General features: G+C 40.1%; 1 protein-coding gene across 1 annotated transcript in view; it reads left to right on the forward strand.

Annotated features, from left to right (window-relative positions):
- MEGF10 (multiple EGF like domains 10) overlaps window positions 1–16,401 on the forward strand; it is a 120,707-nt gene that overhangs the window by 52,171 nt on the left and 52,135 nt on the right. Inside the window, exons 5-6 of the mRNA XM_065873223.1 lie at window positions 10,774–11,020; window positions 12,639–12,759. Of these exons, the coding sequence (XP_065729295.1) occupies window positions 10,774–11,020; window positions 12,639–12,759 (368 nt within the window). The remainder of the gene's footprint in view (window positions 1–10,773; window positions 11,021–12,638; window positions 12,760–16,401) is intronic.

A 16,401-nucleotide genomic window follows, 5' to 3' on the forward strand; every position in this document is an offset into this window, starting at 1 on the left:
GGGAGGATTATTAAGAAGTTCACATGTTTGTTTCTAAGTTTCTCCTTTTATATTTCTGGGCTCCATGTATGAGCTTATACCTCTGAACATGTTAATCGTCAGCAAGTGAGCAATTTCTAAATCCAGTTTTTAATTGACAATTAAGAATAGGATGTAAATTAATGCTGGTTTTCATCCCAGGTCTGAGCTTTTTCCAATTGGCTTTATAAAAATGGATGAAAAGGGTGATACACCAGGGCTTGTTTTTACTTTATGGAGTTACTGGGCAATTTGTTTTTGGAATTCACATTGTTGAGAACCAAGTTGTCCTTTTTGGCATGAATGATTCATGCAAGACAAACAAATAATGAAAACCACCGACAGGCCTGTTATTCCAGCCTCATATACAGCTGGAGGATGTTTTTCTAGGGGTGGGACACTCCACTGTGCCAACCACGGAATAAAATTTCTGCTGCTACCAGATCTGTGCTGTGCCACATATAGCAACAAGTACTTTTGATGTAATTAGTACATTTCACCATCCCCATTTTACAAAAAGAAAATTAAGTGTAATAAAGGTCAGGGACTTGCTCAAGTTTCCATTCCTATGAAGTTGCAGTGTTCCTGCTAAGGTCCAGGCCTGTCTAATGCTAAGTGATTGTACCCATTTCTTGAGCCAGCTAGTGATTGATGAATTTTGTAACAAGGTGAATTTGATGATAACCATCACTTCTTTCTTTAAGGGAAAAATGATTTCATCCTTTTTTTTTTTTTTTTTCCTGCTGAGGGAGTCGTTTGGATGAGACAATGTATTCATGTGCCCTTGTTCTTTCCTCTGGAGTATCTGTCCATTTGGCATTTCTCTGTATCTCGAATTGTTCTCCTTTCTTTATTCTTGGTCTACACAAAAACAAGAGATTTACTAAACCATCTCTCGTTTGTTCAAAGATTTTTCCTAATGCCTTGTTTTTGTCAATACATGCATGGCTATGGACATGTTGGAACATTTCTTAGCAAATCATTCTGATGAACCTGCTACTAACACTTTGAAGCCTGGGAACTCTCATTTTAGGCAAGTATTACTTCTCAAATATCTGTGACACTTTTGTCCTAGAAGGTTCCCCTTTGAAAAGCAGGCCAGTAATGAGCGCTGATATCGGATCCAGTAATTGATGAGCATTGCTCACTTGGGATGGTCCACAGGGTGTGTGGAAGAGCACAGATATGGAAGCATTGATGGGTTTGGGTTGAACCCTTGCTTTTGCCACCTGAATGCTAAGTGACTGAGCAAATTATCATCTGAGTCCATTTTTCACATGAAATGTTGGAGTAATTATACCCATCTTCTCGAGTTATTGTGAGGTTAAAATAAAGTAGCTGCATAATGCTGACACATGTTCAAAACTCAGTGTATCTTGGAACGTATTCTCTCTCTCCCTGTCCTTTGCGTGGAAAACTGGACTGCTTGAAGTGAATTAGGAGAGGAGGATATACCTAGAATTGTGATGATGGTTTTAAGGTTTCTCTGCTTGTCCAAGTTAGTTATCCTGCTCTGCATGCACAATCACTTTCATTCACTCACCAAATATATCTTGAGAGCCAGCCATGTGTCAGGTACTATACAGGCCTAGTTTTCAGGTTAGAGTACTCCTTAGCAGGCCAGCTAATAGCATCAGTACTGTTTTCACAGTGAGTTCACTGCCCTTTCTGTTTGCATAGAATCATTTTCAACTTACAGAAGCTCTTCAGATTTAACCATCTCCTTAATTTTATTTTCTCTTTGAGAAACGCCCTATGTTCTCACTACTGAGATAATTTCCTATTTTCAGTGCCCCTGAATATTGAGTCACTGGCTGACCCCATAGGCTCGCTCAGTGAAAGGTCTTATCGTTGGCTGCTCCACCTTAATGGATCATATTAGATGAAAAACATAATTGTGGGATATTATGTTTAACCAAAATACGTGATTTCACTACTTCAGGAGCAGAATGGACTTGTGAAAAGTGCTTGGACTTTTGTTTGCAGACAACCTTGGGTTTAAGTACTGATACCACAGTCTGGTGTTTTTGGACATTTTACCTACATGTTTTCATCCTAAATATCCTCCATGTGCTGCAGGTGATAATGACACCCACCTTGTCAGTGCTGTGAGGACTGGAGAGAGGTGTGTAAAGCGTGGAGCACAGAACATAGCACAGTATAAATGCTCAGCAGATTGAACTATTTAAAAATGTAACTTTTTGCTTGCTTTTCTGCTCCTGCCAAAAGGATACATTCAATTGCAGAAAATTTAGAAAATCTAGTTAATCTAAATTAATAAAAAAAATCACGCACAGTCTTAAGACCCAGAGGTACCCAGTGGTCCCATTGGCCCACAGAGTGTTTCAATATCTGTCTCTCTGTCTCTGTGTCTTTCTCATTCTCCCTCTTCTCCTCCCTTCCCCACATATTAGGTTCAACCATATACAGTTGCTGATATTAGGCCATTTTTGACCTAAGTTAGTGACAATTTCATCTAGTTTATTCTAATCTGTTGCTAAAATTGGATCATGTGCTACATATTTTTAATCTACTTTTTACAGTTACAATATTGTAAACATCTTTCAAGTTCATTAAATATTCTTCTATAATATCACTTTTAATTGATGCATGGTATTCCATTGTATGATTATACCAAAACTTTTTTCACCAGTCCTTTCACCAGTGCTAGAAAATTAGGTTGTTTCTAATTTTTTTGTTGTTATAAACAGTGCTGTTATAAGCATCCTTAAAGCTTGGGCGGGGCTAGAATAGAGTGGTTTAGAATCCAAACTGAAGATGGGAGGTCTGTTCTTAACCACTCTTTGCCTGTGTAACTTTAAGCACGTCACCTGGATCTCGGTTTCTTCTTCTATAAAATAGGGGTAACTGTAGTCCCTGCTTCATAGGGACACTGTGGTCATTCATCTGTTTCAGGTGCTTAGAACAACATCTGTGGGCACAATGTAAGTATTACTAATTGTCTTTACACACTTATGTTTGTTTCTTTTAGAAAAATCCCCAAAGAGGAATTTATGAGTAAAGGGCTTTTTTTTTTTTTTTTTTTTTTGCGGTACGCGGTCCTCTCACTGCTGTGGCCTCTCCTGTTGCGGAGCACAGGCTCCAGACGTGCAGGCTCCGGACGCGCAGACCCAGTGGCCATGGCTCACGGGCCTAGCCACTCCGCGGCATGTGGGATCTTCCCAGACTGGGGCACGAACCAGTGTCCCCTGCATCGGCAGGCGGACGCTCAACCACTGCGCCACCAGGGAAACCCAGTAACGGGCTTTTGATACACTTTCCCAGACTAATCTCTAAACTAGATGTGGTATCTGCTATCCCATAATAGTGCATAAGCATGCTGATTTTCCCAAAAAAGGGAGAGATAATCATCCTCACTGTAAGTGTCAGTCTCCTCATTATTATTACACTACTTCATGACTCAGTTGCACAGTTTTCCACAGCTTAATATCTCTGAATAAGAATGCCTCTCACCATCATTGTCAGCCAGGTGACTGCCAGGACATGACTGTATGAAACCTTCTGTTGATAACTGCTGAGATCTAGAAGGGTGTCCGTGTGTCTTAACACCTATGAAATTCAATTTTATTTGAGAGATATGAGACAAGGCAAACATATATAAAAACTGTGATCTAAGTGCAGAGTGAGTGTCGTGGAAAATATATATTGCCTTTTTCAGAGAGCATCTCAGATTGGGTTGTAAAATGTACCTGAAGCACAGAGGTTTCTGAGCTGAGCTTGGCAGGCTGGGGAGGACTGATGGAGGGAGAGGACATGTCTAATATCTCTTCTTCTCTGCTTATTTCTATACTTCTTTTTGTTGTGCACACAGCTAAGAAAGATGACAGTGGCCATGATACAATAGTGTAGAAGCCCAAGAGGGCATTCATGGATGTTTGTCATGTAAAAGGCTTTTGGCCACCGCATGTATCATTTTTCTGAATGTAACACCCCCTGCAACTTCCCTCTCCTTGCAGTGCCCCTTTTTCCCATGTACAAATCCTCTGCCCTTTACTTAAATATGGCCCCCTCTGCCTCTAGGTCTTCGCTTAGACCTCATTTTATCAGGGAAACCTTTCCCGACTCACCAACATTGGTTAAGTGTCATCCCTGTGCTTTCCGCTGTACCCAGTCCATATCCTTACCTCACTACCTGTCACAGGTTATTCTCTTACCTAGTAACTTGACACCTTGCCATTAAGCTATAAGCTTGTAGAAGCATGAGCTTTATTGTTCTTGTTTGAAGTCAAGGCCTGGTACCATGGCTGGCACAAGGCAGGTACTTAAGAGATATCACTTGAGTGAATTTGAGCCCCCAGCCCCTGAACATAACCTGTGGTTACAGATGTCATTGGAAGTTATAGCCATTAGAGCTCCAGGGTGAGTCCATTGTCTTGAGAGGAGCCAGTGCTCAGCTAAGCTGTCCCTAAGAGCTGTGGCATGGTCTGTATACTCCTGACATTACACAGTAGTTTAAAATCCCTTTTATTTCCAACTTATTATGAGAGCTTCTTAGAGCAAGCTGTCTGTGCTGAGACCCTCGTTAAGCTGCCTCCTGAAACATCTGCATGATTCTGGGCACATGGCATCTGATAGCCCATTTCTAGCTGTTCACACACTAAGAACTGAAACCAGAAGCTGAAAAGGAGGCATCGCTTCCTTATTAGCATCTGGGTTCTTTTCAATCTAATCTGAAACAAAATTTTGTTCATTTACCTTTTCCTATTAGGATATTCAAGTTATTTCCATGTTAACTACATTAAAAAAATTTTATTTTATTGAAGTATAGTTGATTTACAATGTTGTGTTAATTTCTGCTGTACAGCACAGTGATTCAGTTATACATATTACATTTTTTTAAAAAGTTGTCTGTGGGAGACAACCCAGTCCCTTTTTCTTGAGGAGTGAAATACTTGTCCCTTGAAATTTGAGTGAGGTGTTAACTAAAAGATGTCAGATGATTTGAATTCAGACTCTCTCCAAACTGTCTTTCTAAATACAGTACTTGAATTCAGGATAATTGGCCAAGCTTGGCACTAAACATAAGGAACAAATTCTCCCTCTTGTACTAGACAGTCAACATACTCTTGTATTTGTAGTAATCAGGGAAGAAAGCTGGCTTTTGTGCGATAAACTGTGTAACTCACTAGTATACATTTAAAAGTGGGTATGTTGAAGCAGTTAAATATGACAAATGAAGAAAGGAAAGGAAGTCACATTGATGGCTACATTCAAGCCAGGCTTCTGTATCTTACTTGTCCTACTTCCTGTCTATTTGTCTGTAGACTTCTGTATGTGGATTTTCTTCCCAGTAGAGTCCATGTTGGTGCTTAGTATTCACATTGTGAGGCCCATGTATCAGTGGCTTTTTAGAGAAATAAAACCCCAAGGGGAGAAGCTGTCACTTCAAAGCATGCCACAGTGCTTAGATATAGGCAGGAAATTAACCATGTCGGCACGATAATATTTCTTTAAAAGCCTGAAACCCTTTCTTTAATGCTGATAGTTATCAATGTCTGCTATAAACTTGTTTCTACCATGAGGAAATATCTTAGGGGTTTTTTTTGTTTGTTTGTTTTTATCTAATCCCGAGAAAATAGAACTGGTCTCTGCCTGACTGCTTTGCTGGGAGAGAAGCTGTTGAATGGGATGTACAAATAAATGGGTTATGAAGGAGAGGAGAGACCAGTTCTATCCCCTCAGTACTTGAATTCTTCCTACCACTCTCCTCTTGTTGTAAAATATATTCTAGAAAACATATGTGCTCCAGCCCACTCTTACCCCAATATCACAGTGAGGGAAAAGAACTCTAAGTCATCGTGATGTTTTTTTTTTAATACTTTTGACATGATCTTGATATCCTTATCAAGGTAATTTTATTACCTACATTGTTGTTCTGCGTCAATCAATTAATCCCCCATTATACATAAGGAATAATGGATCTTTAATTTAGCACCTGAGGCTCCCGGAAGTTGAGAGGGATGTAGACATTCTGGAGAGGATTCAGCAAAGAAAATGAGTGAAATTGAATAAACTTTTAAAAAACACATAAAAGTATTGAGGTTGTAGTATTTAGTATAACAAAGAGCAGTGTCAAGGATGTATTCATGTTTAAGGAATAAAATCATTTACAATATAGGGAACAGTGATGTACAGGATTGACTATGCTGTTAAGAGGAGGGGGGGATCAAGTTATAGGATAATGGATTTGGATTACCTGGAATGAAGATTTTCCGTACTCTTAGGATTGATGAACTAGGGAACAAGTTACAAAGGACTATGTAATTTACCTTGGGGGACCTTCAAAACAGGACAGATTCTTCTCCAACTGGGATAGCTGAGAGGTCTTAAAGGAACATACCATGTAATTTTTTTTTTTAAGAATAAATCTTAGATTGAAAGAATTAAAATTGAAAAAAAACCACAACTTTGTCCATATCCATAGGCAATAAAAGATACTACTCATATGAACAACAATTAGGCTGAAATATCATCTTGGAACTACCACTTAATCTTATTTTGTGAAAGAATATTGTGAGTTCTTCAGTAATTGCTTTCTTGATCTGCTTTAGGTTTGATAATTCTCTTCCACTGCTTTTAATTGTGTGAAAGTATGTTTATTAAAGTACTAATGAGACCAAAGCCATACTGATTAAAAACAGAATTATTCATTTAAACCTTTTGAAATTATGAAATGAAAGGTAGGTTCTAATAATGTAAGATAAATCCTGCACGTCTAATAGTCTAATAAGTTGTTTGCTGTGTGCCTAGTTTTGTTTTTTTCAATAGTTTATTCCAGATCTGTTGACGTTACAAAAGTTTATGAAATGAAACTTTCTTTTTATCATAAAAGCAATTTATCCTAGGAGCTCTAGGCAGGGTGCTTCCTCCCTAGTGATTTTTATAGCATCTAATTAATAAATGCACCGCTGCCTAGGCAATGCATATTGAGAGTAGGCTTTGCTTATTGTCACCCTTCATAAATTTTAGAATGTTTGCAATTGAGGTTTTTTCCTTCTCTGCTCTCTTTTTCCTGCTCATTGACTTGAATCATGGCCATTCTTCCTTTCCTTTGGAACTGCATTTTAAAATCTGACTTTTAGCCCAGGACCAGATGGCTTCACAGGTGAATTCTATCAAACGTTTAGAGAAGAGCTAATACCTATCCTTCTCAAATTCTTCCAAAATATAACAGAGGGAGGAACACTCCCAAACTCATTCTACGAGGCCACCATCACCCTGATACCAAAACCAGACAAAGATGTCATAAAAAAGAAAACAACAGGACAATATCACTGATGAACATAAATGCAAAAATCCTCAACAAAATACTAGCAGACAGAATCCAACAGCACATTAAACGTATCATACATTATGATCAAGTGGGGCCTATCCCAGTAAGGCAAGGATTCTTCAATATATGCAAATCAATCAATGTGACACACTATATTAACAAATCGAAGAATAAAAACCATATTATCATCTCAATAGAGGCAGAAAAAGCTTTAGACAAAATTCAACACCAATTTGTGATAAAAACCCTCCCGAAAGTAGGCATAGAGGGAACTTTCCTCAACATAATAAAGGCCATATATGACAAACCCACAGCCAACATCGTTCTCAATGGTGAAAAACAAAGCATTTCCTCTAAGATCAGGAGCAAGACAAGGTTGTCCACTCTTACCACTATTATTCAACATAGTTTTGGAAGTTTTAGCCACAGCAATTAGAGAAGAAGAAGAAATAAAAGGAATCCAGATCGGAAAAGAAGAAGTAAAGCTGTCACTCTTTGCAGATGATATGATACTATACATACAGAATCCTAAAGATGCTACCAGAAAACTACTAGAGCTAATCAATGAATCTGGTAAAGTAGCAGAATCCAAAATTAATGCACAGAAATCTCTTGCATTCCTATACACTAATGATGAAAAATCTGAGAGTGAAATTAAGGGAACACTCCCATTTACCACTGCAACAAAAAGAATAAAATACCTAGGAATAAACCTACCTAAGGAGACAAAATACCTGAATGCAGAAAACTATAAAACACTGATGTAAGAAATTAAAGACGATACAAACAGGTGGAGAGATATACCATATTCTTGGATTGGAAGAATCAACATTGTGAAAATGACTATACTACCCAAAGCAATCTACAAATTCAATGCAATCCCTATGAAACTACCACTGGCATTTTTCATAGAACTAGAACAAAAAATTTCACAATTTGTATGGAAACACAAAAGATCCCTAATAGCCAAAGCAATCTTGAGAAAGAAAAATGGAGCCGGAGGAATCAGGCTCCCGGACTTCAGACTATACTACAAAGCTATCAAAACAATATGGTACTGGCACAAAAACAGAAATATAGATCAATGGAATAGGATAGAAAGCCCAGAGATAAACCAATGCACCTATGGTCACCTTATTTTTGATAAAGGAGGCAAGAATATACAATGGAGAAAAGACGGCCTCTTCAATAAGTGGTGTTGGGAAAACTGGATGGCCACATGTAAAAGAATGAAATTAGAACACTCCCTAACACCATACACAAAAATAAACTCAAAATGGATTAAAGACCTAAATGTAAGGCCAGATACTCTAAAACTCTGAAAGGAAGACATAGGCAGAACATTCTATGACATAAATCACAGCAAGATCCTTTTAGACCCACCGCCTAGAGAAATGGAAATAAAAACAAACAAATGGGACCTAATGAAACTTAAAAGCTTTGCACAGCAAAGGAAACCATAAACAAGACAAAAAGACAACCCTCAGAATGGGAGAAAATATTTGCAAATGAAGCAACTGACAAAGGATTAATCTCCAAAATTTACAAACAGCTCATGCAGCTCAATATCAAAAAAACAAACAACCCAATCCAAAAATGGGCAGAAGACCTAAATACACATTTCTCCAAAGAAGATATACAGATTGCCAGCAAACACATGAAAGGATGCTCAGCATCACTAATTATTAGAGAAGCGCAGATCAAAACTACAATGAGATATCACCTCACACCAGTCAGAATGGCCATCATCAAAAAACTCTACAAACATTAAATGCTGGAGAGGGTGTGGAGAAAAGGGAACCCTCTTGCACTGTTGGTGGGAATGTAAATTGATACAGCCACTATGGAGAACAGTATGGAGGTTCCTTAAAAAACTAAAAAAAGAACTATCATATGACCCAGCAATCCCACTACTGGGCATATACCCTCAGGAAACCATAATTCAGAAAGAGTCATGTACCACAATGTTCATTGCAGCTCTATTTACAATAGCCAGGGCATGGAAGCAACCTAAGTGTCCATCAACAGATGAATGGATAAAGAAGATGTGGCACATATACACAATGGAATATTACTCAGCCATAAAAGAAACAAAATTGAGTTATTTGTAGTGAGGTGGATGGACCTAGAGTCTGTCATACAGAGTGAAGTAAGTCAGAAAGAGAAAAACAAATACCGTATGCTAACACATATATATGGAATCTAAAAGAATATATAGTTCTGAAGAACCTGGGGCAGGACAGGAATAAAGACACAGACATAGAGAATGGACTTGAGGACACGGGGAGGGGGAAGGGTAAGCTGGGACGAAGTGAGAGAGTGGCATGGACATATATACACTACCAAATGTAAAATAGATAGCTAGTGGGAAGCAGCCGCATAGCACAGGGAGATCAGCTCAGTGCTTTGTGACCAACTAGAGGGGTGAGATAGGGAGGGTGGGAGGGAGATGCAAGAGGGAGTAGATACGGGGATATATGTATATGCATAGCTGATTCACTTTGTTATAAAGCAGAAACTAACACACCATTGTAAAGCAATTATACTCCAATAAAGCTGTTAAAAACAAAATATGTCTTTTAAATGCTTTTTTCTGCTTTTGTATTACCTGGTTTCATGTACCTCTTATCTTTTTATTTGCTGTCCATATCAGTTTCAGGTTTGTTGTATTTTAAAGTCAGTGACGTTAAACATTTAGTCAATTTTTTCCCTACCTTTTCTGGTTACCTCCCAATCACATGTATTTTGATTGATTCCTTTGAAAGCACAGCAGCAGTTTCCTTTTCGAGAGCTCAGCCAGTACCTGTAGCAAGGCCAGCCCACTCCTCAGTGGACTGCCTGTGGGTCGCCTCTTTGTCCCTCTCATCATTGCCTGAGGCGAGGCCCCCTCACTGATCCCCTGAGTACTATGCTTCTTGCCCCAACTCCCGCCTCTCCTTGTCAGCTGCTTCCTGCCCTCCTCAGGCTGTAGCCAGCTGATCTTACTAGAAGGCAAATCTCCATTGTCCCTCAGTGCTTAAAATCCTTTACTACCAATCCCTTGTCCACCAGATGCAATCCAAACTTCTTGGTGTGCATAAAAACCCCTGCATAAGCTGACCATTTCCATCTGCCTAGCCAGCCTCCTTTCTCCCTACAACTGCTGACACCCTCCCCTAGCCAATGACTCTGGCCACATCAAATGCAACATTCCAGGTGCAGGGAATAGGCTGAGCACAGGCATGGAGTTGAACAGTATAGCAATGCTTTAGCAGCGGAGTGATAGGAAGTGGTCCACTGCAGAGCACCAGTGAAATATTGCCATGGATGTGTGCCCGAGCCCTGCTGCTCTGTTGAGGAATGGTGATGAAGGGATCATCAATCCACTCTCTCCAAAGGGAGAGGAAAGCTGCTTCTAAAGAGCTTGCCATTACCCACACCTGTACTCTGATGCCCTCCACTGTTTCTTTCCCCAACCTCAGCCTGCGACGGTGATCACTGGGGGCCTCACTGCAGCAGCCGGTGCCAGTGCAAAAACGGGGCTCTGTGCAACCCCATCACGGGGGCTTGCCACTGCGCTGCGGGCTTCCGGGGCTGGCGCTGCGAGGAGCGCTGTGAGCAGGGCACGTATGGTAACGACTGTCACCAGAGATGCCAGTGCCAGAACGGAGCTACCTGCGATCACGTCACGGGGGAGTGCCGCTGCCCACCCGGCTACACTGGAGCCTTGTAAGTGACTTGCTGCTGAGCTGCATAGCAGAGCCCACCCACCCTCTCTGTTCATGCTGCTGGTATATTCCTGCGCTTCTGTTTCTATTGCTGCCTGAAGAGTTACTGAGGGAATAGGACCCCAGGCCCAGATGCTGTTTGCTGTAGAGCATCAGAGCCCAGCCAGAGCCTCAGAGCCAGCTTCCATGCCTTCTTTTGGCAGAGCAGAGGCAGAGAGGGCCAGGATGCTGTGCTGAATGGCAGTATTGGGGGTTGTTGGGGCAGATTTGGGTTCCACTTTGATACTCCCTCAATTGCATTCATTACACTGCCGGCTGTTAATGATCCACGTTGTTCTGCTCTGTTAATTAGCTGGATAAAGCTGGGTGGGTTCAGTGCCTTAGAGAAGAAGGAAGGTGAAAGATGTCAGAAATAGTCCATGATGAAAGGTTAGCTGGGTTATTTAATGCCCATAGATATGTATGTTGCTTTGTGAATATGAAAGTACATATATCACATCTGTGCAGGATATGTGCACACAGATAGTTTAATTCTTTCTGGGGAACACTAAAGCAGTTACTTAATCTCTACTACTTTATTTTGTGGGAAGGGCATTCTTCGGTTTGCTTGTATTAGCAAACAGACTAAGAGGCAGAATTTGCCAAAAAAAAGTAGGAGATAAAAAAATTTTCTTCCCTTAATGAGAAAATTACACTTGTAAGTCACAGAATTAGAACTTGCAAAAAATGTGGCTGACTAGGTAAATACTTCCTGCTGACAGTGTTAGGGCTATACAAGTCGAGCTAAGGAAAAAATTGCATTAGCCAAGAAAGCCCTGATTTTCAGAAGCATGGATGATCATCTCAGACTATTTAATTGTTAATATTGCTTTTATGGGTTTTTATCAAGGGCACAGTTGCATAGGGCTTCAGGAAACTTGCAGCAATTTTACAGGAGAGTAAAAAAGACAATTAAAGGCTTAGAGAAGAAGGTGTATTCATACAATATGGGAAGGGGGCTTGTCATTCTGAAGAAGAGAACGCTGAAAATTGCTTATGAAGATTTTGTACACTAATGGGGTGATGTGTAGACGTTTTAGTCTCCTTTGAGGTTAGAACAAACACACCAAATAGACTTCTAGTGTAACCCATGAGCTTTATAAAAGTTACATGGAAAGTACCTGTCTCCAGGGAGCATGTGGCCCACGAGAGTCATCCTTGGTGCTCTCTGATAGGACAGAGTCTCCTCAAATTGAAATGGTTTCATTAGAAAATATCCCAAAACATGGGAATTCCTTGGTGGTCCAGTGGTTAGGACTCCATGCTCTTACTGCCGAGGGCCCGTGTTCAATCCCTGGTCAGGGAACTAAGATCCCACAAGCCTAGCATCATCCCCCACCCCCTCCCAATCAAAAAAGCTAATCACTCAGAAGATATCCCCAAACAAAGGGAAGGACTAGGTGACCCCTCAAAGACCCTTCCAGCCAATATGATTGATGCCCTTGATGTTAATGAAACGAACAATACTGGACAGAGAAATCTGGTCTATTTTAGGGCTGTGGGTGCTGCTGTGTCTGTGAACCTAAGGGTTGTGTGGTTGGGTAAATCATGGTGTCCTTTGTCACATGTTAATCCCTCAGCTGTGAGGATCTTTGTCCCCCTGGCAAGCACGGGCCACAGTGTGAGCAGAGATGCCCCTGCCAAAATGGAGGTGTATGTCATCATGTCACTGGAGAATGCTCGTGTCCTTCTGGCTGGCTGGTAAGCTCACTTCCACCCTCCCAAAGCACCCTGTTCCAGGATACTCAAGTGAAAACGCATGTGGAGGACTTTGATACAAAAGAAAGTTACATTGATGGTTAAAGATTCCAAAATTGGAAATACCTGATCATTTCAAAGCTGGAATTTTTCAGACCAGAGAAAGCAGAAGGTGATTAAATCCTGAACTTGAAGTGTACTAAGGGTCCTCATGGAAAAGATAGTAGGCCATCTGTTCTGCATTTCCCCTCAGGATATAAAAGGGAAATATCTTGCCTTACACGTGACAGCAAGAGCTGTCAACCCCTGCAACTATTTAAATAAGCATTTTCATAATTATGCTCTATGGATCATTATTACTCTTGGGAACATTATTCTCAACAGGTTAAGTGTTATGTGAAAAAGTTATTCAGTCTTATGAATCTGGAGACACATTGAGGAAAGCTGGGTTTTCCAAGTATTGCAGAACTTCTCAGAGGTTATAGTATGATACTTTAAGAGGAAGCTATATCTCACCACACTTCCCAAACTTTGACTGTGATACTCTGTCTTTTTTTTTATGATTAATTTATTTTTAGTATTTATTCATTTACTCTTTTTGGCTGCGTTGGGTCTTTGTTGCCGTGTGCAGGCTTTCTCTAGTTGCGGTGAGCGGGGGCTACTCTTCGTTGTGGTGCGTGGCCTTCTCATTACTCTTTATGTAGTGTCTCACAGGCTTAATGTTATGTGGAATAAAAAATGTCAAAGCTGGTTTACTAAGTAGATTACTCTGAAATCAGGAAATAACATTGGTTCGTATTTCTCTGAGTTAGTGTATAAGTCTGCTTGAAGGCAGAAGAGTGAATGACCAATGTCTATTTCCTTCGTTAACATACAGAAAATAAAAGAACAATTTACTTGATGATTACCTTCCATCTCCATGAACTGTAGTGAAGCTGTTCTTACAGGGGTTCAAGTGACTTAATTGCCAAATCCAGTAACAACTCCTCTCTTCTCATTCCGCTTCACTTCTCCAAAGCTTTTGACTCTGTTGCTCATCCACCTCCCTTTCCTAATCTCTTTTCCCTCCACTTTTTGATAATCCTCTGTCCTACCTCTCTTACTAAAAATCTCTTTTCCTAATCCCCCTTCTTTCACATACTGCTTTCTTACAGTATTTCCTTGGTTCTAGTCTTATCTTTCTCTTTTGTCACTATAAATCTTTTCTGGAAAGCTCATTAGTATCCATGGCTTTAACAATCATCTGCTGATTTTCCCAAACCTTGACTTTCCCTCACTTGACCACAGATGTGTATTTGATGTCTGCCTTAGGAGCCAGACATGGGATGGGACTGGTTTGGGATTGCCCTTGTTGTAGGCATGGAGCAAAGGAGACCTGGAGTCCACTTCCTGGTGAGAATCACGGGAAGTAAGGTTGAGTTCAAGATGTTAAGACCACTGGGACAAGTGGAAAAGAAATATCAGAACCAAGGCAAGAGCTGGAAATGGTAAGTGGGCAAGACAAGGAAGCAGAGCCTGGGGAAACTCTATGAAGCAATGGAGTCAGTGCAAGGGGGCCTTTTATTGATGCCTCATGGTGAGGTGAACAGGGGAGCTATTGAAGTACTGCTGAGCTGGAAGCAGGCCCATCAAAGTCAGTGGTCATAGAACCAAATTTGTTGTACCCCTAATTCTTCATTGTACCGCAATTCCTTTTTTACCTTTTTTATCCTCATTAAAACCAAAACTTCTTTTTTAGTTGCCCAAGGTAGAAATGCTGAATTATCTTTGACTCCTTCTCTTCTTTTATTTCTCGTATTCAACCTTTTGCCAACACTGGTCATTGCTTGGTCCTTGGCAAGGGATGGATTTTGCTGGGATAGCAGAGTGTCCAGGGAGCTCTGTGTTCTTTGAATGAGGAGCTATAGGCATGTTACTCCTAGGATTTTTGTGTAGACGTTGTCTGTAGAGTTGCCTATCTTGAGATTGAAGCTTTGTTCTTCTTCTGGGTCGGGGTGGTCATGATGTGGGATAGTGGTAACCACAAGCTTGGACCGTGAGTCCCAGTAGGTGGGCAGATGGCCCTCTCCATCAGCCCAGTGGAGCCTCCCCAATACTCTGGGACCCCTACCTTGATAGATGTTTCTTACTGAATGTTTCAGGTCATTTTTTTATGTGCATAGCTGAGCTTCCAACTTACACTTCTCTTTACAACATTTTCTTTGTGCAATCATCCTAGGTACTTTTCATGATGAATATATATTCCTATCACACATACACATGTATGTATTTCAACTAATAGGAATAATGTGAGCAAATAGCTTTAAGTAGGACATTAATCCTTATTTATAAATAATATTTCAACAGCATCTCTGAAGCTTATGTGGGACCATTACAAAATGTGAGTAGTTAGTCCCTGAGAGAGTGAGAATTTTCACCAGAACCCCTGCTTATCATGGATTAACCCTAGGCGTGTTATTACTTTAGTCATGTTAATATGTTGTGCTAGAATGGAGGGGTCAGAGCTATTTTTACATCTTTCCCCCTCACCATGTTGTGAGCTAATTAAAGGTTGTGAATTTATCTTTGATTCTCAGAGCTTAGCACGATGCCTGGCACATAGATGATTCTCAGTTAAGTATTGATTTGAATCACCTCTCAAAGGCTTTTTCAGTTCCAAGATTCTGGAAGAACTTTCCTCATTGGTAGGTAACTAGAAACCACCAGAGGAGACTTAATTAGCACACCAACTGCCTTTGTAGATAGCCAGGAGTTAGAGGAAATGTATTTTCTTACACTACCCAGAATAAACATTTACAAAACCATCTGGTGTTCGCTAGCCTCCAATATCAGAGTGCCCACAGTCTGTCTTTTTTATAGAGAAGGAGGACAAAGCAACAGCTTCCAACATTTAAAAACATTGTAAAAATTCCTGTTACTTGGGATATGTTGTTTGCTGAAGCAGTAACTCCAGTAAATAGATGATAAGCTACAAGCCCAAGTTATGTAGACGAGTGAAGTAGAAAGTAGTAGAATATTTCATTGACTTATTGGCAAAGTATCTTATGCTTCTCCACATAGTACTGGAATAAATATGACAGTATCTGACAAGACAGACAGCCTCTAGGGTGAGGAGATGTGTCCAAGTTACTCTCTCGATTTTTCTCCCCAGGAAATAAGCTTTCCTATTGATCTTGGCCCAACAATGTTTGTTGAACCTGCTGAAAATAAAAGTGTATTTTCTTCTGAAATAAAACGTCTAGGTTCATTTCTACTGAAGTATTTATTAGGCAATGTTATCATTAATTCAGGTACAAAAAATGTCAGTCTTTTCTTATGCTTCCTTATAAGAAATAAAACCAATGATGAAGTTTATTTTCTCTAGAACATATGGTGAAGCATTTGGATATTCCATTTGGGCCAGATGTTGTCATTTATGTAATGGATGCTCAATAAGTATTGTTGACTTACTGTACATGTAAGGCCCAAGGAAGAATACTTAGGAGGATTTGTAAATTCCTTAGGTTTCCATAATAATTTGATGTAACTTTATTTTTTTAATATAGGTATTTCTTAAGATTACTATTCTGCCACCTATGAGTATATCTTGAGATTTAGGCCTACTAAGCAAATAAGTCAATTTAGAATTTCTAACACTTTCGAGAT

Source organism: Phocoena phocoena, chromosome 3 (assembly GCF_963924675.1).
Source record: "Phocoena phocoena chromosome 3, mPhoPho1.1, whole genome shotgun sequence".
NCBI classification, from domain to species: domain Eukaryota; kingdom Metazoa; phylum Chordata; class Mammalia; order Artiodactyla; family Phocoenidae; genus Phocoena; species Phocoena phocoena.